General features: G+C 33.1%; 1 protein-coding gene across 1 annotated transcript in view; it reads right to left on the reverse strand.

Moving 5' to 3' along the window:
- The window catches only part of LOC129223115 (general transcription factor 3C polypeptide 1-like), a 41093-nt gene that overhangs the window by 16922 nt on the left and 1749 nt on the right, over window positions 1-22422 (reverse strand). The window contains exon 2 of the mRNA XM_054857682.1: window positions 539-2209. Coding sequence (XP_054713657.1) covers window positions 539-2177 — 1639 coding nt within the window. The 5' untranslated portion in view covers window positions 2178-2209. The remainder of the gene's footprint in view (window positions 1-538; window positions 2210-22422) is intronic.

Genomic DNA, 22422 nt, shown 5'->3' on the forward strand with positions numbered 1-22422 from the left:
TGGTCTGATTTATTTGCAGTTTCTTTACTTTTATCATTTGATGTGCTGAAGTATCTGAATTTTGCTTGCTCAATTGCTGCTTTTACACAAGGATCTGTTGTCTTCAAAGTAGTATCACAAATAAATTCAATTTCCACTTTTTGGTTTCCTAATTTTAAAACAACTTTGAAAACATTCAGTTTTTTTTCATTATATAAGTGCTGTATCAGTCGCTTAGTGGACTTTTTATCAACTTTAAAACTGTAACCTTCCTCTTTCTCTTTTTCCATTACATATTTTTGAATATCAGTTAAAGTAGAAAGACGGAAGGATTTTAGATGTTCAAGTATGATGTCAACTCTTTTCAATTTACGCTCAGTCATTTGAGATGACGATGAAAATGCCTTCACAAGTGATTTTGCTTCAAAGCTAACAACTTCAGGTAGCTTTTCATCAAAATTTTCAAGTTCATTGCTTTGAAGCGCAGAATCGTCATCACCATTATTTTGGGGGATTTTGTTCTCTTTAGATAATTTATTTCCTTTTGACAGTTTTTTACCTGTTTTAGAACTTAATTTATCATTTTTCTCTTTGTCATACCTTTCAAAAATTATTTTTTCCACTGTATCATTAAATCTGACTCTTTTGCTTCTTGGCAAAGTAATTTTATCATCAGCAATTGCATCAAACTTACGTTTATTCAAAATACCATTAGGGGTACAATTATTAACAGATGACGGAATCTTATCTTCTGTTTTTTGCTCTGCATCACTTACAATTGGCTCTATCTCTTCAGGTACATCTTTTTCTTTTTCTGCTTGCTCTTTTACCCTCGCATAAGCAATGTTTTGCTCTCCATAAATTTTGGAGATATATCTAGTTACTTTCTGTCTACCTCTATCTTGTAGCACAGATACAATATAGCCTCTTCTGGTTAAATTACGTAGCATAGCTCTTACATCTAATCTGGGGAGGGTGATGATCCGTCCTATATCGAGAGCACTAGTGCCTTTTGGTCCCGCTTCCTTGATAATATTGTACACTTGAGTTATGAAAGGAACATCAATGTACACTTTAGAATGATCAAAGTAAATGTTTGGTGCAAAAGATGAAAGTTTTTTCTGTTCAGTTTCATCTTCTTCCTCCACATTATCATCATTCTCATCTGCTTCAGAACAATGTTTTATCATTTGCACTACTCTGACAATTTTATCCTGACCATTGGTGGTATAACATTCCTTTGGACTTGCATTTGGATAATACTCTTTATGAGTCATAGTAACTATTTTAACCCATTTACTAAAAGGACGGTAAAACAGTTTCTTGAAAGAAGTTTCTTTAACACCAAGTTCTTGCCTTAATAGTTTACTAATTTCTCTTTGTCCTGGTTTCTCCTTCAAAACATCACACATACATTTCATTAAGAATTCCATTTTTGTTTTTCTCTGAACGTAAAACCTAGTTAAGTGAAATAAACTTCCAGTTGTTGCTTGATTTTTCCTGTTCTTCATATAATGAAGCTGTTTCGTTATTAACCCTTTCAGAGTCAATTTTTTACGATTGTAATGAAGTTGCTTGCAAAAGTTGGCTTTGAGTGACAGCAATCCTCCTTCTCCTTGTGTTACTTCTCCAAGAAAGCGCGATCTACCAATCCTTTCCAACAAGCAGTATTCTTCAGCTGATAAATCAATAAGAGGATTGGTTTCTGTTCCAATAAGAGCTAACAATCTAGCTTTGGGAGATGCCACTAACACTAATGAGTCCCCCCATTTTTCAACAACCTGATTCAAAGCCAAGAGTAACACATCATCATACCTAATATCATTTGTAATGCACTTCCTAGTTTCATAAGTTGAACAAGAGCCCCGGATATCTCCATCTTTAACAAAAACAACAGGATGGTAAGGGTCCTTTAACTTTTCAGGGGCTTCTAGCACTATCCCTAATTCATCATCTATGTGTTCATACCTATTATAAATAGGAACGAATTGTCTTGGTTGGAGCAACTCATAAATTTCAACTTCTTTATGCACAGCAATACATTCCCAAAGGAATACCTTAGAATCATCATCCAAAGCAAGCGGAAAATGAGGTCGATGTTGAAGTCGTTCCCATAACATTGCCAATGTTATGCCATCTAGCCCTTCCAAGGCAATTTCATCCAGAAGACTGGACATGAAGTCAAGTGATGTCTCCATATCAAGAGCAAAGCATAGTCAAAAATAAAATCCTAAAAAAAAAAAAAGAAATGGTTAAAGAAATGACAAAACTCATCATTATCAAATGCATAACAAGGCAGTAACACAATTTTTAAAATGTGGTAAATACAACTTTAACAGGCAATTAAAACATTAAAAACCCCAAATCCTTCCCTCTTCTATTTTTCTTTTCTACCAAAATATTTTGAAAACAAATTTCCTGAAAAGCATGGAGTTTTTAGCTTGAATTTCAAAGGGATGTGCAACAAAACTTTTCTCCTTAATGACAGTGTTGTTGATTTTTCCACCGTAGAAAAAAACATACCAAACAAAATATCATTTCGTCCATTTTGTTCAATAGTTTTCATGCAGAAATAGCATGAAATGTAATCAAGTTTTTGTTCAATATTCTATACATTGTGTATTTTAGGTCTAATTTGAACATAGTTTGTGTTTACTTTTTGCTTTAAATTTAGTGCAAATGGGTATATCTATTTTACTTCGATGTATACCCATTTTACCCTGTGCTTTGGGGTAAAATGGGTATATGCTGTTTAAAGCTGAACTAGACTGTAACTAATGAGGAAAATTAAAAAAAAAATCAAGTTTAATTCCATTGGAGGATAAAAACTTAATCCAAAACAACTACAAAAAATGTTACTGAATCAAATTTATGAACAAAAGGTGTATTGGCAAAGACTTGCGGGTTCGGTTGAGGTAGTATTTTTATAACTTGTGATGTCTGCACATCATCGATGTCATCTTTCTTGGGGAGCCACATAGGATAAGTCCCATATATAAATATACTTCTCAGTATATTCACCTTCAGCTGAGATTTCAGTGATTAAACCTATGAATTCGTGAATCAATTCCCTCCACAAATTTAATAATGACTCAGTCGCCAATGGCTGGATTTAACAACTAGGAGAACCACTAGTTTTCACTTTTACTTAATTGGTTGTTTTGTCAATTATTGTTAATGCACTTTCTTTCTTTATTTATTAATTGCATATTTATTTATTTCTATTTATCTTTTTTGTGTGTATGTGTTTCTTGCCTGTTCTTCTGTGTGCAATCTTGCAGCCACCTGCTCTGTTGTTAAAACTTTTCCCACCTTTGTACACTCTTGCATTTCTTTTGTAAATTTTTCATAGTATTACAGTGCTAAAGATCCCTGACTTTTCCCTGATCTGTCGCCATCCTAAGACAGTATTGTAGCTTTCACAGGGTTAACATGAGGGGAAACTCGATGAGGGTAAATTACTCATTTTTGGGCACTTTTTAGCTCCTGCCGCCCTGCTCAGGAACTGAAAAAAAGCAGGTAATCTTACTTTAGAGTTTTATTCAGTTTTTACTCTTCATTTATTACAACACTTTCGGGAAACTCTGAGAGTTGTAAATTATTCTCATCTGTCGGCACCTTTTAGCCGACAGCCCTGATTAGGGACCCTAAAAAGGTAGGCAACCATACTTAACCATTTTATTTCCATCCTTTACTCTTCATTTATGATAATGATTTTCAGAAACTCGATTAGGGTAAATTACTCATTTTTAGGCACCTTTCAACCCCTGGCAATCCTCGTTAGGCCACGTGAAAGAGGTAAAGATTCTTTCTTTCACTTTTTATTTACAACTTTTACTCTTCATCTATAGTAACAATTTTAGGAAATTCGATCAGGATAGGTCAAGTCCAGTGGGATCTCGTCCTATTGGTTTAAAATCCAAAAATGTTTTATCTTTAAAAGTGTTCAGTATCTTTATTGTTTCGTCTAGTAATTCCCCAAATGTCCCCAGGCAGCCATGCATTCTTCTTGGGACCACTGTGAAATTTTACTATTTTTATTCAACTAATTAGAGACTTATTATTTATAAAACTATTTTCCATTTTTAAATCTTTACCGAGCCTCTGCAGGATAAATAAGAGCTATTCAATACAAATACACAACTCTTATTTATTTTTGACTGTTAGGTACAAGTCACTTTTATTTGGGGAAGGGCGCTGTGCGAAAATCCTAGTTCTAAAAAGGGCGCTTTGATCAAAAAGTCTGAGAATCACAAGTACAGTCCTGTCCTGTTTTTTTTTCTGAAGCGAATAAAATTACGACATTAGTCATTGTGCTCATCCCTCTACTAAAATATTGATTTTACGAGGTGTTTTTCCACATTACTTTTTAATGCGCAGATTTCAAAATTAGTATTATTTATAATCTTACTTGTTTCTATTGCAATAATGACCATTAGCAGAACAGGGAGTCATGCTATCCGCTCTGATAGCAACTTAAGTACAGTCAATAAGTCAAACCATTCTCGTATTCTTGACCAGGGGGGTGCACAGAAATTTTGGGGCCCGTCACAAATGACTTTTCCGGGCCCCCTCCATATTGTTTACCCCTATATTTTACGCACAGTTTTAAAAATATTGGACCCCCTTCAGGCTCGGGCCAACAGGTGTCCCTTCTACCCCCCCGCCCCCGTTCTTGACCATAGTTATGTGCTGTCACCTTCACTCTCACACAGGGCCGCGCCGTCCATATGTGCAAGGTCATGCTGGGCACGACGCCGCCGAAGTCAAAAAGGCGCCGAGCTCTACCAATTAAAAATGATCCAAATGGGGGGGGGGGGGACTCTCCAACCAAAAAAATAAAATTGAACTTTTCATCATATCTATAAAAAATACCTGTGAAATTATACCGCTCATAAAACAAACAATTCTCCTTGCTGCCTATCTATATGGGGGGGGGGGGGGAGTGCCTTGTTGTATCTGAATATGCTATTTAAAAGCGCAATCTTTTACACTGAAAACATATGATGCTAATTAATGCATACATTAGCATTTTTCTTCATATGTGGAGCCATGAATGTTATTACGGTATATCTAAAATTTCACAAGGTTGAGCATACGAAGCAGCGCAAGAAATTTGCTATTCCCCGTTTTGGTTCTTGCGGTGAATATGTGTTAGGCATAAATGCCTGTTAATAACAACAGTAAATAATTAAATCTCATCATCTCACAACACCAAGAGTAAAAGAATGTTTTTCCTTACTTATAATGTATTACCAATCATTCTGCATGACGGGGGTAAAAGATTCTTATCAGCACTCATTCACATTGGTCGAATCGACCGAATGTGTTTCACTTTCGTTCACCTTTGGTGGGAACTCCGTTGTGGATGACCTCACATGGATGCTTCTAGAAGGAATCTGAAGGCACGTGTGCTTAACGATAGCAGTGACGAGTGTCCGTTCACGTGACTCGGATATGCTAATGAACCAGGGGATATTTAAACTGCTCGGGGCTTATGTTCTTTCTCTCTTTGAACATCTCTCGTTGTTGTAGGCGGTCGCTCGATCGGCATTCGAACTTGCCTGTTTGTGCCGCTCGCCCTTTATTAGAAATGACGAGCTGGAATTAGCTTATTTCCCAATTGGTTTACTTCATCAAAGTTTTTAGTCAATAGTCATGCAGTTTGCATTGCAGCATTAGTTATCTCATGCAAAAGTAGCATGTGGAGAGATTATGTTCTTAGTATTTATTTTTATCATTTACAGTGTGTTTTAACTATTTACATTATTGTTTAAATTAGGGATGCACCGTATATCCGGTTACTATCCGGTATCCGGCTGAACTATCCGGAACTATGAGGTATCCGATCCGGCAAGCCACTCCGGATCCGGATATCCGACAGTTTTTTGCAGGATATCCGGGCAGTTATCCGGTAAAAATGTAAGAGATATCCGGGGTTGATGTGGGGTTATCCGGTACGAAATGAGGGTTTAATTTTGAATTTACTTTTGCAAAAATTCCAGTTAAAGCTTTCACTGTTTCATAAACTTTTTGATGATGCTTTCTCTTTTAATTGCTGCTTCAAAAATGACCATTCCTCTTCCAACCTAGCTTCTGGCATTTCCTCGCCTCCCCCCCCCCTCCCCTTCGTGAATCTGCTGACGGCATGTTGCCAATAATTTCTCCCTCCCTCTCTCACTCTCTCTGCTTTAACACACTGAAGTGAAAAGTCGACCTTGAAATGGTTCATATCAAAGCGCTTGAAGTTGGAGGAGCGGCCGTGTTGAAAATTAAAATGCTGTCAAGTTCCAACTTGCGGGAGGAATGCATTCCACTACTCCTCTCGCGTAAGTTAAAATTTAGCGTAGTAGAAAAATGTATGAATTCGGATTTTTAGAAACACACTAAAAAAATTTTAGGCATTTGTAAACACCTCTCACACTATTTTGAATCATTTCTTAACTATATATTACCGTTTCTTGCATAAAGAAAACTGTATTATTCAACATAAAACTCTGTTACGATGTACAAAATTAATGGTCAATGGGAGAGAGACATGTAAATAAAACAATAATATAGTTACAGTGTATTAATAATTTAATAATGCACGCTTTGGTGCCATTATATCTCATGAACATTAAAACGAAGAATGAAAGAAACTAATGAAAAATGAGGAATAGTTGCACTGAAACAAAGCAATATTTAGAGTAGTACGGTGTGGAAACTTCCGTTTTCAGTGATAACTAAAAGGATGAAGAACCATCAAGAAACTAATATGTACTGACCAATGACGTAGTCGATGCTTGCACCCAGCACGCGCAGTTGTACAAACGAACTATTTTCGAAATTATATTTACTTGTATATTTCTACATATGCTAAAATCCTTTCATTGCATTCATTTATATCCAAAATTCTTTGTTGCGTTTGTATTTTTTCAATTTTTAGTTATCCGTAAAAGTTTTCTCACCCTTTTTTAAATTATTCCACTTCCGTAAAAATGAGTTGAAATCTACCTGGAAAAAAAAAACCATCCACAAAAAAAAAAATCTCAGAACAAACGTACAATTCATTTTATTGAAAGCATAACACATTTTAGAGGAAGGAGAAAGGAGGGTGGCAGATCGGGCAAGTGAAATTCGAATTCTCAGGCTTCAAATAATCTCTGTATGAACTAAAAATATAAATAAAGAAAAAACGGAGAGAGCTTTTTATTTATTTATTTATTTTTTTCAGTTTTAATTTCTAGTCTTGTCATTTTTTCTATTACTTTTGCTTTGCATTTAGACTTAGCAAAACACAGACCAATAAGTTTTGGTTTAGATCTAAACTAAAACTGATGACATCAGTTCTGCTTCATGATTTTTGATTATAATATAGGGCTATTTAGATCTGAACTGAAACTAATGACGTGATAGTTTTAGTTCAGACTTTTTGCTCTTTATACTGAGGCTAGGATTGCTTTCTTCAGATTTAGATGAGATCGCTTGCCGCTTAAACATTTACAAATATATTACATTTATAAACATTGTTCAAATATAAATTTATAAATTCATTTAAGAAAGATTGAACATGTTTAGCATATTTTTTAATATTATATATATGATATTAATTTGCATCATTAAGAATGTGTAACTTTAGTTTTTGGAATTTCGTAAAATTTCAAGTTGATTATTTAAGAATTGGTTTATTAATTTATTTTTAAAAGCGTGAACGTGTTTAACACGACTCTTAATAGTTTGTTTAAAATATTAATTTGCATCATTTACGAATGTGAATCTTTATTTTCTGAAATTAAAGTGAAATTTTCAGTTCATTATTAAAGTATAATTTTATTTATGTTCAAAAAAAATTGTTAACATGTTGAGAACGAGCATTTTTACTGGTATAAATGTGATATACCCCCCCATTTGGCGACATCCGATTTTTTGCACGAAATTGAAAAATTTTTCTCGCCAACGAGGCGATAATTTTTTAAGCATGGCATCCCTGGTGAAACTAACCTGTGTTTGGCAATGCGAAGGCAATCTTGTTCAAACTTGTTTACTTGGGTTGTTTACTCGGTTTCACGCAGGAGAGATACGTGTTGTTTCGTGCAATATACCTTACAGGAAAGCTTATTTTGTGTTAGTTTAAATTCAGTAGTTGTGTTTTGAAGTAAAAACATTAGAAAATGCCAGTTTTTTCAAACTTGAAAGTTAATTAAAAGTTAACTCCAACAAGGTGTGTATCTGAAACGTGCCATTGTCATATGATATTTTGTTTTGAACTGAGTGTGAGGATTTATACCATAAAAAGGTAAGTTCTTTATTTTAGAATTAAAAAAAAACTCTCACTTCCGAAATTCTTTGTTTTTTACAAATCCTTGAGGGATTCTTGTAGTTTTTAACTTTATTTTTACTGTATGTAAATTAATTTTACAAAAATAGTACAGTTATTTTGTTCTAAAAGTTAATTCCTATCGATGCCACTAATTATTTAGACATATTCTATTAACGTGCCTTTTTTAGGTACTGAATTTCTGAAAATAAGTTGACTCCAGCATTTTATAAAAATATAAAGGTGTTATGTGAAATATAATAGGTATTTTGAGAGCATATGTCTGTATAGCAAATAAATGTATGGTATTTTTGTATTGTTTGTGTTTAGGATGTTTTGTTGAGACATTTCTACTTTTCATACATCGAAATTTGAGTAACTAAGCGCTTTTTTGGCTGAAATAGTTATGGATTTTGGGGATGTTTTCCGCTTTAAACATCGCGATTTGAATCACTTTTTTAGCAGAGTATGAGAAAAGTTTTTGTTCGATGAAATGCATGTTGGAAAATAGCTTTCATTTTTATTGGTACATATTTCATTGGTGAGCTGTTATAGTAATTTGTCAATTTAAGCATTTTAAATACTTTCTAGTAATTGTTCTTTGTGTACAAAATCTTTCTAGTCTCTGGTACTTTTGAAGAGTATATTCGTGATGTTTTTTGTTGTGGTTTTATGTTGTTTTTATATATATTGTGTTCTGAAGTGCTTTGATCATGTTTTTTTATCTGATTTTTTCCTGTTGGCGCTAAAAAAAGCATCGCTAAAAACAATGTATGACATATGTCGTCATACATCGTTTTCTTGGCGATGCTTTCTTGGCGCCAACAGGAAAAAGTCGCCAAGGGTGGGGTATATCACATCAGTTCCTTTTTACTTTCTTCTATATCTAATATATAGAAGAAAGTATTGGATTCATGCAAATTTTCGAATTTCAAACGTTTTGAGGTGTGCTGAGTCCATTTCGACTATTTTTGGAAAATGTCTGTCTGTGTGTGTGTGTGTGTCACGTCTGTGTGTGTGTCACGTCTGTGTGTGACCAGTTTTTTGTGACCACTCTGCAGCAAAAACTACCGCATGAAATTGAACGAAATTTGGTACACATATGTACCCCTATGTGAACTTGTGCCCATTAGTTTTCGGCACGAATTCCTCCCAGGGGGGTGGAGCAATGGGACGTTTTTTGAGTTACACGTGCTTGCTATTCCTCAGGAAGTAACTGGCGGAATCAAACAAAATTTGGTCCATATGTTGCCATCAACAGGAAGAAGTGCTGATTCAATTTTGGTGTCAATAACTCAAACGGGGTTGAGCTATAGAACGTTTTTTGTCGTCAATTGTGACTCCTGTATCTCAAGAAATAATGAACGGAATGAAAGAAAAATTTATCGGCAAGTAGCCCTTAGTGAGTATAAGAGCTGATTTTATTTTGGGGTCAACAGCTAGAAAGGGAGTAGTGCAATCACCCGTTCTTTTTTTCCATTGTGAGTGCCCTATCTCAAGAAGTAATACTAAGTTCTGGTTGAAATTTGGAATATATGTTAATCCATATGTAAACAGGCTTTGGTTCAATTTTGACGCCAATCGCTCCAAAAGGTGTTGATTTATTTATTTATTTTTTTTTGCGAATAAAAATAGCTTTACTAATGCAACAATAAGAAAGATAAATCGTAATAGATTGTCGTCTGCGTATTTCTCGTGATTTTAATTGTATGGAAATGATCGAAAATATTATCTCAATGATTTAAAATTTTTAACTATTGCCATCTTATGTTTGTTAACAAAATATTTATAATTAATTCAAGCAAGGCTTTTAAAATAACTTTCAATTTTCGCTCTTTGCTTTGCTTTTGCAATAATTCAGACATTGGGATGGTCGTCTAGTTTTTGCATGTGTAATTTTGTTTTTGTTGGGAATATTGCATATTGTCAAGCATGGGGAGGGATCAGAAAAAAAAAAGAAAAATATAGAAGAAAGTTTCGTGATGGCCACAACATACTAGTTTAATAATGTGAATCATTATGTTCTGGAATTAAAGGGAAATTTTGAGTTGATTATTTAAGCATAAGTTTATTAATTTGTTTTTAAAAAGTGAACGCGTTGAGAACGACTCTTAATACTGTATTTAAGATGTTAATTTGCATCTCTTAAGAGAGTGAATCTTTGTTTTCTGGAATTAAAATAAAATTTTCAGTTGATTATTTTAGCATAAGTTTATTAATTTTTTAACTGGGGTGCCCACCTAGGGGGGGATGTTTTAGGGGTATTTTTCTCTTTGGGTGGGGGGGGGTATTTATGGTTTTTAGGGGTGGGCCCTTGCTCGTAGGGGAGCACCCCTGTATTTAAGATGCTAATTTTCATCTTTAGAGAGAGTGAATCTTTGTTTTCTGGAATTAAAGTAAAATTTTTAGTTGATTATTTTAGCATAAGTTTATTAATTTGTTAACTGGGTTGCCCAGCTGGGGGGGGGGGTTAGGGGTGTTTTCTCTTTTTTTTGGGGGGGGGCTTTCTATTTGGGGGGGTATTTATGGTTTTTAGGGGGTGAGCCCTTGATCTTACAGGGGTGATTGTGTTCCGGTATTTTACCGAATTTCCGGTATTTTCGGACTTATTTCCGGTATTTTTATGTCCGAAAATACCGGAATTATGTTGTTTTTTTTTTGTTATGCTTTTATCTCCCTACCGCCGCAATTTTTAAAAAATTATATAATACTCATCAAATATACCTGCAAGAGCCTTAAGATGGACACCTATCCCTTAAGATGGACAAATGTCAAGATAATTTTGTATAACACCAGCTCAAAAGTAACTTTGTAACCCATTAAAATTTTAATCAAATGTGCACACACTATTTTGACTCTGACTATTGAACTATTTAATACTATGGCATAGGTGCACTTAAGTAATAGGGGCCAAAGATTACCCCCCCCCCCTGTTCTCGCTTTGAAACTTTCAGGTATTTTTTGATGAACTCACAATCACCCCTGATCTTAGGGGGGGCACCCCTGTATTTAAGATGCTAATTTGCATCTTTAGAGAAAATGTACCTTTATTTCTGGAATTAAAGTAAAATTTTAAGTTGATTATTTAAGTTTATTTATTTATTTTTTGAGTCAAACTGCCCCTGTTTTAATATTTTCTTTTTTAACTTGCATGTTAGAAAAATTTTACACGTGTATTATCTGTAATAAAAATGATTTCAAAGCAAAATTTTAATTTTTGTTATTTCTAAATTGGAAACAAGAAAATGTATTACTTTATGATGAAGTTTTAAAAAATTTCTACACATCATGCAAATCTAATAACAAATACGACTCATTATACGACCTTTAAGATTTCAACTATGAATAATTAAAAGTTTAAACCATGTGTACATTACATACAGAATTAATTTTTGCCGAAAGTTTGTCTCTTTCGAAAAAATCAGTCGAAATAAAACAATATTTTAATGCTTCATTTTACATACAGCACAATTCCTAAATTAAAATATAGAGGCTCTGAAAAAGTACATTTGAATGTACTTAACATGTTTTTAAAGAAATGATATGTGGAACAAGTTTGATTTATTGTCTTGAAACGGCATTGTAGAAAATATGCGAACATGCAATGCAATCGAAATGCCGGATATCCGAATCCAGCAGGTAAGGGGGCATCGGATATCCGGTATCCGGCAGAATCACTATCCGGTGCATCCCTAGTTTAAATCAACTTCATGAAAGTTAGAAATAGTTTGTTAGTCTTATTTCCGAACTCACTCTGCTAGTATCAAAGAAACATTGGGGAGATATTATTAGATTAGAAATTCTCCCCAACAATATATTATATTATAAGTCGTGCAATATGTCTTTTTGTGATTTTTAACCCATTCCTTGCCCCGGCCGATTCAGGCTCGTCGCAAGAAAATGGTTCCTAACTGCCTTCGACAAACCTGTGTAGTCACGGCGTTTCTAGCAGTTTTTGCTGCGGCCGAAACTTCCAGAAACTTTGTGTCGGCGGTACTTCCAGGAGCAGAACCCTGTTATTGCACTTCTCTGTTGGGTTCTGGTGCTTTTAGGGGATAGGTAATCAAGCTCTTTTCCTTAGCCAAAAGGGATGTAACTTATAGTATTTTAAGAAACTGTTGTTCTAATTTATTTTATTTTACTAAGATATTAACATTTCAAGTACTCTTGGATGGGACACGTATAATGCTTTAAATATTCAGGCAATACATTTTTATCTTTTCGTGGAAGCTTGGTTTCTTAGCATTCTGGCATTTGAACTCATAATCAACAAGTGTGAAAATGTTTCCTTACTCATTTTACCAATATTTCTATGATTGAATAAAGCAAAGAAAGGGAAATATTTTTTTCTTGTAATCAAAGACCCACCGTCTTACACAAGCATCCTTAACTAAATGTTTCATAATCCTCAAATTTTATAATTTATTTTACGCAATAATATTTTTTTAAATTCTCTTATATACATTGGCTCCCAAAAGTGTTCGTACACCTACAAGAATGAAATAGGCCCCTATGCATTGGTTAGAGTTAATATTTCGGAATATGTATTTAATTATAAGGTCTATGATCTATTTTTAACAAAACTACACAAAAATTTTTAATAAAACATTAAAACTTAATTTTTTAAAAATCAAAAACCAAAACGTGACAGAAATTTTCTTTCACAAAAGTCTTTGTACACTTTGTAAAAATGTCAAAAAATTAGTAATTAATCTAATTTTTTACAAAATTATTATTTAGTAGAATACCATGCAGTATCAACAACAGCTTTTAAATGTCTGGGAATAGATTTCATTGTTTTTTCTTTTTTTTAAGGCAATTTCTCAATAAGTGTTCAGCCGCACTTCGAGTCTTACTGTTTCTAGTTCGCTTTTCGTTTCAATGGCGTATTTTCGTAAACTAGCCACCAGATATCTCCATATATGTTGCATTAATTTTAAATCTGGCGATTGAGGAGATATTTCTAAGTTTAAGGACAATTTTTGAGGCACAAAACGAAAATGTGTACTTATCGTTATCTTGATAAAAATAACAAAGTTGTTTCCGATTGCCAAATTTTGGGCTAATAATTTAAAATTGTTTTTTGAAATATTTAAATGAACAGCATGATGATTCATTATTTCATCAAAAAATTCCAAATTTCTAAGTCCTGATGCTGTTATGTACCCTCACATAAGAACACCTTCACTCTCCTGATTAACTGACCCAGCTAAGTTCTTAAGATTAAATTCCTCATTTTTTCTTCTATTGACAATTCTACAACAATTGAACCCAAAATATTAAATATATTTTCATCTATAAGTAAGACGTTGTTTCAACACGTTTTGAGCTTTTTTATCATTAATTTTACGGCGGAAAGCAAAGGATTACTGTTTTTCGCACGAACAAGAAAATATCTGCGGGAAGAGGTCCCCTTTAATACAGCTAATCAGAGAACTTGGCGAACAATTTTAGGTGAAAATTAAATGTAAAATGTTTCATTCAATTCTGTAGAAACTTTTCAGCACTCAAATGTGTATTTTTCATAATTTTTTTAAACTGTAAACTTCCGATCATGCTTTGTTAAATTTGCCAGTTGACCTTTTCTTACCTTGTTTTCGATCTGATTCTTGTCTTAAAAGCATTTTATCAAGCACTTCACTGTAGAATGGTATAAATTAACGAATTTAGAGACATTTAAAACCAATTTTTCGGCTACTGTGAGGGAAAAAAACAAATTTTGAATTGCATTTGTTGTTTTCTACGCATACCAGTCATTTAAAAATAATAAGCAGAATACTAGGGAATAAATAAACAAAAAAATAAAAGCAAATAACTTTACAGTGTCATTACCATGCAAAAATAATAAAAAAAAAACACATATGATAATTTTAATCATGAATTTATTCGAAAATATTTCAGTGTACGATGACTTTTGTGGCGTATTTTTTCTCTGTCTCTTCGTATTTTGACAAAACTCAAAAAAAAAAATCTGGCAATATTAAAAAAAAAAAACTACTGGGCTTTATTCAGAATGACATAGGAATGGTGTGAAGAAAAAAATGGACTTCATATTCAAATTCAGTTTTGCGTTATTTTGGTTTTACTACAAAATTTCAAGGTGTACGAACACTTTTGGGAGCCACTGTATCTTAATTTTTACGAGTATGTTTTTCTTTAATTATAATGTGTTTACTACGCTTTTTATTTATTTTTATACTATTATTATTTTTTATTTTATTTATTTTTAAATGATGATATTTTCAAACTTAAATAATAACTTTTTATATTCGCGGCATCCTTTGATGGATTTTTAGTGATACGGTTTTGAATATTTTTAATTTCACAAACAAAAATTATGACGACCGCATTGACTATATGTAATAGTTGGCCATGAAAAAATATATATATACTACAATACAAATGAAATGATAATATCTTGAGTTCTTTTCGCTTTACTCATACAAAACGAAACATTCCTTTTCTCCCTTTCTTTTTTAGGTTTTATTTATTGTTTTAAAATAGCTCCAATGTTTTAATTGCACCTTCTTTTATGAAATTTTAAAAATAGGAATAAAATATTTGGTTTCTTTTCAATAATCAAATTGGCATGAAACTAACTAAAATTTATCCAAGTATGTTTAAAAGATAAAAAACAACCCGACTCGATTTCAAGCAAGATTTTCTTTTTTTTTTCTTCTGAAGACATATTCCCAAATACAAGCAGTAAAGCTTGCTTTGAAATTCCTTTCTGATTCAAACTGTTTTGTTGTAAGAAAATAATGTGGAAGGTCTGACCGCAAGACACCAAGAGGGACACCTCCTTAGCGATTCGACCTCTCCCAGGCTGTCTCTGTTATTCCTCTCTCAGCTGGGGGCTTTTAGTTACATGCACTAAAGTATCCTTTAGGGAAATAAGGGATTAGCCGCAAAATTTGATCTTTTGTAATCATTTATCTTTAAAATACTTCCCACGCTTGAGCAACTGATATTTGGACACTCAGAAAGGATTTAAAAGTCAGAGTTACGATAAAAGAACCGACCGGCTCTGTGTTCATTGGTCGTTTTGAAGGGTCACAATATATCAAAAGAACCGAAGAACACTTTTTATCCTCTTAGAAAGTCATTCCCACAGTTAAAGCGTTTTTGTCCATTCAATTCCCATGCTCACAGGTTGGATCGATCAATTGTTTGAAGAATCTTTTGTTGAGCCTTTTTGAAAGATAGATCTTCTTACATTTAACAGTTTTGATTTCTTAAGTGTTTAAAAAGAGAAAAAAGAAGATATACTGAGATAAAAGCAAAAAGAAAAATAAATCAATAAAATAATTAGTGTTATAAAAATAATTGCTTTTCGTCCTATCCTCTATTGTTTATTATTTTCCCGTTATTTACTGTGTAAATTTAATAAATATTTTAGCACATATTAGCAACCTCATATTTTATTGCAATACTTAATCTAGCACCTAAAAATTAATAAAGCGAAGCGATTTTCAAATGCAAGCTCAACAGGAAAAACAACATTAAAATCCCGATAGCAAAATGGGGAGAAAAGTGCTGTTACAACGTAGCAAAAAGCAACTCCGTTTTCGTTATCTGCGGCATGTGCGTTAAGTGGTTTCGGGCTGGTCATGGAATGGGTTAACTACTAATCGTGGTAGTTTTACTGCATCATGTTATCATACATCAAAAAATACGCTAAGCACATTTGCATATTATTTACTTGTGCGTAATATGCATCTATTGCAGACAATGATTTAGATTAACTTTTTAGTTCTGAAAAGTAACGACTTGACCATAATTACTCAATTCCTCTACCTCTTTTTCTTCAACTATTTGTGTATTAAATTAAAGAAAGAGCTTTGGACAATGTTTGTTTTAGATATTAAATGCAATGCCTTTTTAACGATTTCGTAAGTTAGAAGCATTCGTTTTAACAGCAAGTTTCAATTTCAGATTTTAAAGCGGAAATCCTCTGCAATATTATCCTTTAATTCTGAAATATAATCAGTACCCTCTTGTTCCATGACGCAACCAGAGGGGTGTAAAGATCCAGAGGACACCTCTTTGGTTGCACCACCCGGTGCCCTGTCTTCTCCAGAATGCTTAGTTGAATGGTTTTTTTTTAATTATTTACTACTGAAGGGGGGGGGGGGGGGGAACGCATCCAACAAAGTGATTTTAATAAGGAAAAAATAATGATGTTGGGTTAAAACTTTCATATCCACAAATGGATCAGCTACTCTCCCTCCATCCTATTTATTTTCTTTTTTCTAGTTCGCCATAAAATAAGAAAATTTTATAAAGGCTACTCTGCCAAATACCCCCCCCCCCCCCCCCACCAAAAACACTACGGAGCATCTCAAATTTCGTTACAAGATCTTCAATTTGGCAAAATTTCGTGAAAGCTCCCGAATACGAAACAACATATCTTGAAACTCCGTTCGAAAATCACTTAAAATTGCGTTTTTAGAGCTTCAATTTCGAAAGATTGCCGGCCCTAATATTACCAAATATTGTCTTACAATCACGTTTTTAAAACTTCAGTTTCAGAAAATATTCAGGCGAGAGCCTCTAAGCCCCCAAAGCAGAATACTACTAAATTTGCGACGTACGTCGCAGAACAGATGCCTGAGCTGCAGAACAATTCTGTTCAAATGTGAGAGGAAAACTGACAAATTTTCTGCAGAAATTCTGCAAATTTCATTGAAATTTCTGCAGAAACCACGGTGCCAAAAATTTGCAGAAACCGCGGTGGCGAAAATTTGCAGAAACCGCGATGCCGAAAATCTGCAAAAACTGCGGTGCAGAAAATCTGCAGAAACTGCGGTGCAGAAAATCTGCAGAAACTGCGGTGCAGAAAATCTGTAGAGTTTGCAAATTTCTTAAAATTAGTAGAAAATCTAAAATTGTCTCAAATTACGATAATTTGGGGGAAAGCTCGCGATGTTGAATTCGATTAGTCCTTTGTAGGTTTTTCTCAATCAATCTTCATCCACTACAATTTCCGCCGTGCATGTTTAGGAAACATGCCAACATGTCCATCGCTGGAAATTGCGTGTCTTGTTTAAGATTTCAATCCTTTTGCATCCAGAAAATATTTTAATTGTTTTGAAGTGTTTTATTACATGCAACCCAAACTCAACTCATTCTATTAATTATTTCAGTAATTTCATTGTTTAGTAACATTATTTTAATTGCTCCTTCATGCCATGTAAAATTAACCAAAAAATGTGGTTTGACACCTAGGTTCGGATTTTTATAAAATTTTGTATCTGTGCTCTTTCTATGCATTTTGGAAAGCATATAAACTATTTTTGGAGAATCCCAATCGGTTTAGGTTTGACACCTTGTTAAAGTTTTTTTGATTTTATAGTTTTCATGATCAACTAATTTTCCAAATTTAGTGCTCTTTAATTAGTCATTTGGTTGAAAGCTGTGATGTTTCCGGAAATATCTCATTTCCACAAAAATAAATAGTAACAGTCCAGTTAAAAAAAAAACTATGTGAAAAGATTTTGATTTTTGCCACCCAATTTGTTTAAAATGTCACGTTTTTTCGCGTACAATGCTTAAAGTACTTGCAGAACAATTTTAGTCAAATGATTTTCCGTTGCAGAACATCGTAAAGTATTCTGCTTTGGGGCTCTGAGCATCCTTCCTTAAATATCATCAAAAATTAGGTATTTCAAACATGACTTATGAAAAATTTAAGTTAGAATAGACTCTGAACCACTTCTCCTACTATTATGGAATACTGTTCAGGTTTTTAGGACTTTAATTTTGAAAGAAATTTCAGGGGGGAGATCCAGAATTCCGTTTTTGTAAAAAGCTTCAAAGTTGTCTACAATTGGACTTTTTGGAAGTTCAATTTCGAAAAATTGGATTGGAGAAAAAGAATTAATTTCTATCTATTTTTCAAAATAAAAAAAACGATCGGATTGAATCCCAGAGTTCCATTCCTTTTTTTAACGTCAATAAACATGGCCGATACAATCACATTTTAAGGCTTCAACTTCTATAAATTTCCGCAGAGTGCCTTGTACCCTTTTTCCTCATAACACTACCAAAGACCGTTTAAAATTGCGTTTTTTCAAACTGAAAATTTCAAAAAATTTCTGGGGGAGAACACCGGACCCCCTCTTACTAAAAGAGTTTCTTTTTTTTTCAATTTGTGCATCCTAAAACTATTTTCTAGTTGCGCCACTGCTCCTGTTGTCATGTTTTGACAGGCATAAAAGTTTTTTTTTATTATTATTCATCACTTAGAAATTAAATAGATATTTAAAGTGGCTTTAACTTAGATATTAAAATATTTTCTTCTTCCAAAACACATTATTATCATATCAGAGAAGCTGCTGAATTCAGAATAATTTCGAGATACGTATGAAGTAAAAAGTACACCATATTGCGAAATTAAATATTAACATACTATTTTTTGTGTAAATTAAATGTCAAACGTATTTTTTTTTAAATTTTATATTTGTCTACAAAGCCTCCCTCCTTGTACCCTTTTTCCTCATAACACTACCAAAGACCGTTTAAAATTGCGTTTTTTCAAACTGAAAATTTCAAAAAATTTCTGGGGGAGAACACCGGACCCCCTCTTACTAAAAGAGTTTCTTTTTTTTTCAATTTGTGCATCCTAAAACTATTTTCTAGTTGCGCCACTGCTCCTGTTGTCATGTTTTGACAAGCATAAAAGTTTTTTTTTATTATTATTCATCACTTATAAATTAAATAGATATTCAAAGTGGCTTTAACTTAGATATTAAAATATTTTCTTCTTCCAAAACACATTATTATCATATCAGAGAAGCTGCTGAATTCAGAATAATTTCGAGATACATATGAAGTAAAAGCGTACACCATATTGCGAAATTAAATATTAACATACTATTTTTTGTGTAAATTAAATGTCAAACGTATTTTTTTTTTTAATTTTATATTTGTCTACAAAGCTACCCTCCGGGTGTCAACTATATTTCCCTTGAACGCCAGAGCATAGAGGCGCCCAAAAGACATTTGCACGACGGCGCCGATCAGGCTTGGCGAGGCCCTGCTCTCACATCCCTTTTTTATTCAGGAAACAACATGGGTTCATTTTGTTCTCAGTATTGAACCTTGGAGCAAAAGATAAGCCACAGTGGTTAGTGGTGCCCTGGGAGCAAACCGTTTACGAAATGAGAGGGGACTAATTGCCTTTATAAGGGTCAAAGAGAACATTTTATACACAAAGAATATTGCTTTTACATGTGAAAACATTCGAATGCAAAATCACTTCTTGGTTCCACATAATTTGTTTCCATTTTGATAAAATATTGTTTTGGAAAATAAGAAACCAACAGAAGGGTGCCTTTCGAGAGGGCGCTCCGGGAAATATCTCGGTCAAGTCTACGACCAGTCCGGGTCTGATGAGTATTAAAGTAATAATATTACAGTTAGTCATTCATAAATAAATATGTTTCACAAGTGAAGTATCCTGCCCTTCTGCTAGCTTCATGGTTTGATTAACAGCTGCATTTTCAAGAGCCATCTGGTATTTTCTGTTTACTGTGAATATTAATTTTCATTAAAAAGCTTTAATGAAAATTAAGATGGAAACATAAAAAATTGTTTCAAAATTTAATTTTCCTATTAATTTCTCTTACTGCAAAGCAAAACAGAGAGGTTTTTTCAGACATCAAAACCTATTGTTTACTTCTGAAAAGTTGTGCGGGTTATAGAGAATTGCGTTATATAGGTCAGCGTTGTAAAGGTATTCTACTGTATATAGTGATGTGGATCGGGTAAATACCCAGTGGGTAGGTAAATATTTTTTGGGTATTTACCCAAGGCCTGGGTAAATACCCAAAAACTGGGTATTTTACAAAAAAATGCAAAAAGTGAATGAGAATTTTTTTTTTAAATCTAAATATGAAATAATTGGTAAAACTGATACATACATATGTATTACACAGTTTATAATATTTTTTATCAAAAGACTTAATGAAATTATGAAAGAAACATATCACGAACCAAAGAATCTTTCTTTTCAATGCCATAATTGAAGAATATGTTTGCTTTTTTTTTTTTTTTTTTTTTGTAACCAGTTAAGCTTTTTACTTTTTGTAGAATTGCTTTTTACATGTGAAATTTGGCTATCAACATTGATTAGGCATATCCAACACATTTAATGTGAATATCATATTAGATTGCTGAGTTGTTTCACACAATAATTCTTTAAATATGTGATCAAAATACAAATTTTAGGGAAAAATTTATTGTTTTGTATATAGTTGGTTATACAAGGTGTTTCGTTTTAACCTGCAAGACCTTTATTTTTGCAACCGTTAGTCTTAGATGCTTACTTCCAATTGCAAAAATATTCAGATTCAGAGTAAAGATATTGGAAGTTTGAAGCAAAAATAAAAATGAGTCAAATGATACAAAATTTAACTTTTTATACGGCTCTAGGTCCCCTAACTTATATTTAGGGAAATGATCTGAATTTAAAACTTACTGACACAAAAAAACTTGACATTTGTGCAATGAAAACTCAAGGAGATATTCCATTTGAAAGTTTTAAGGGACCATGCAGAAGATGAGATTAGAACTTATTACCCTTTCAGAATAATGACAGGTTGGCAAAATAAAAAACACAAGGTATTATATTTTTCATTTCTACTCAAAAATTCATGCAAATGTTATGCCGTGATACGCAAAACACGCTGCAAAACCTTGAACAATTTGAAAAATCACTCTGCACACATATAATTTTATATAAACACTCATTAACTGCTATATTTTCCCCCAAAAGATGTTACTGACGGGGAGTGTAAAATGGTGTAAGTTACAAAACGCTGCGTTTCATATCTGAGTGAATATTGGTCGTACTAATGACAAACTTTTTTTGTAATTGTTTTTCAGTGGTATATTATTTCCCTAAATATCAACAAGTCAGAGGCCCGTGTAAAAAGTTAAAATTTGTATTTTTTTACTCATTTTTATTTTTACTTCAAATTTTCAATATCTTAAGTCTGCATCTGATTTTGAACATTTTTGCAATTGTAAGTCCCAAAGCAGAATACTTTACAATGTTCTGCAACGTAAAATCATTTGACCAAAATTGTTCTGCAAGTACTTCAAGCATTGTACGCGAAAAAACGTGACATTTTCCACAAATTGCGTGCCAAAAATCAAAATCGTTTCATATATATATATATATATATATATATATATATATATATATATATATATATATATATGTATATATAACTGGACTGTTGCTGTTTGTTACTGTGAAAATGAGATATATTTCCGGAAACTTCACAGCTTTCAACCAAATGACTAATTAAAGAGCACTGAATTTGTAAAATTAGTTGATCATGAAAACTATAAAATCAAAAAAAACTTTAACAAAGTGTCAAACCTAAACCAATTGAGATTCTCCAAAAATAATTTATATGCTTTCTAAAATGCATAGAAAGAGCAAAGATACAAAGTTTCTAAAAATCTGAACCTAGGTATCAAACCACATTTTTTTGGTTAATTTTGCATGGCATGAAAGAGTAATTAAAATAATGCTTTTAAATAAAAAAAATTACTGAAATAATAAATGAAATGAGTAGAGTTTTGGTTTTATATAAAAAAAACACTTCAAAACTTTCTAAATATTTGAAATATTTTCTGGATGCAAAGGGATTGAAATCTCAAATGTGACACGCAATTTCTGGCGATGGACGTGTTTCAATGTTGGCATGTTTCCAAAACATACGTGTGTGGCGGAAAATGAAATGGATGATGATCGATTGGGAAAGTGCTACAAAGGACTTATTGAATTCAACATCGCGAGCTTTCCGCCAAATTATCGTAATTTGCAAGAATTTTAGATTTTCTTCTAATTTTAAGAATTATGCAGAATTTCTGCAAAATTCTATCTTGAGTTGGAAGATACGTGTAGAAAATCTGCAGTTTCTACATATTTTCTTCACTGCAGTTTCTGCAGATTTTCTGCACCGCAGTTTCTGCAGATTTTCTGCACCGCAGTTTCTGCAGATTTTCTGCACCGCAGTTTCTGCAGATTTTCTGCACCGCAGTTTCTGCAATTTTCTGCACCGCAGTTTCTGCAGATTTTCGGCACCGCGATTTCTGCAGAAATTTACAGAATTTCTGCAGAAAATTTG

This window comes from Uloborus diversus, chromosome 5 (assembly GCF_026930045.1).
Source record: "Uloborus diversus isolate 005 chromosome 5, Udiv.v.3.1, whole genome shotgun sequence".
Taxonomy (NCBI): domain Eukaryota; kingdom Metazoa; phylum Arthropoda; class Arachnida; order Araneae; family Uloboridae; genus Uloborus; species Uloborus diversus.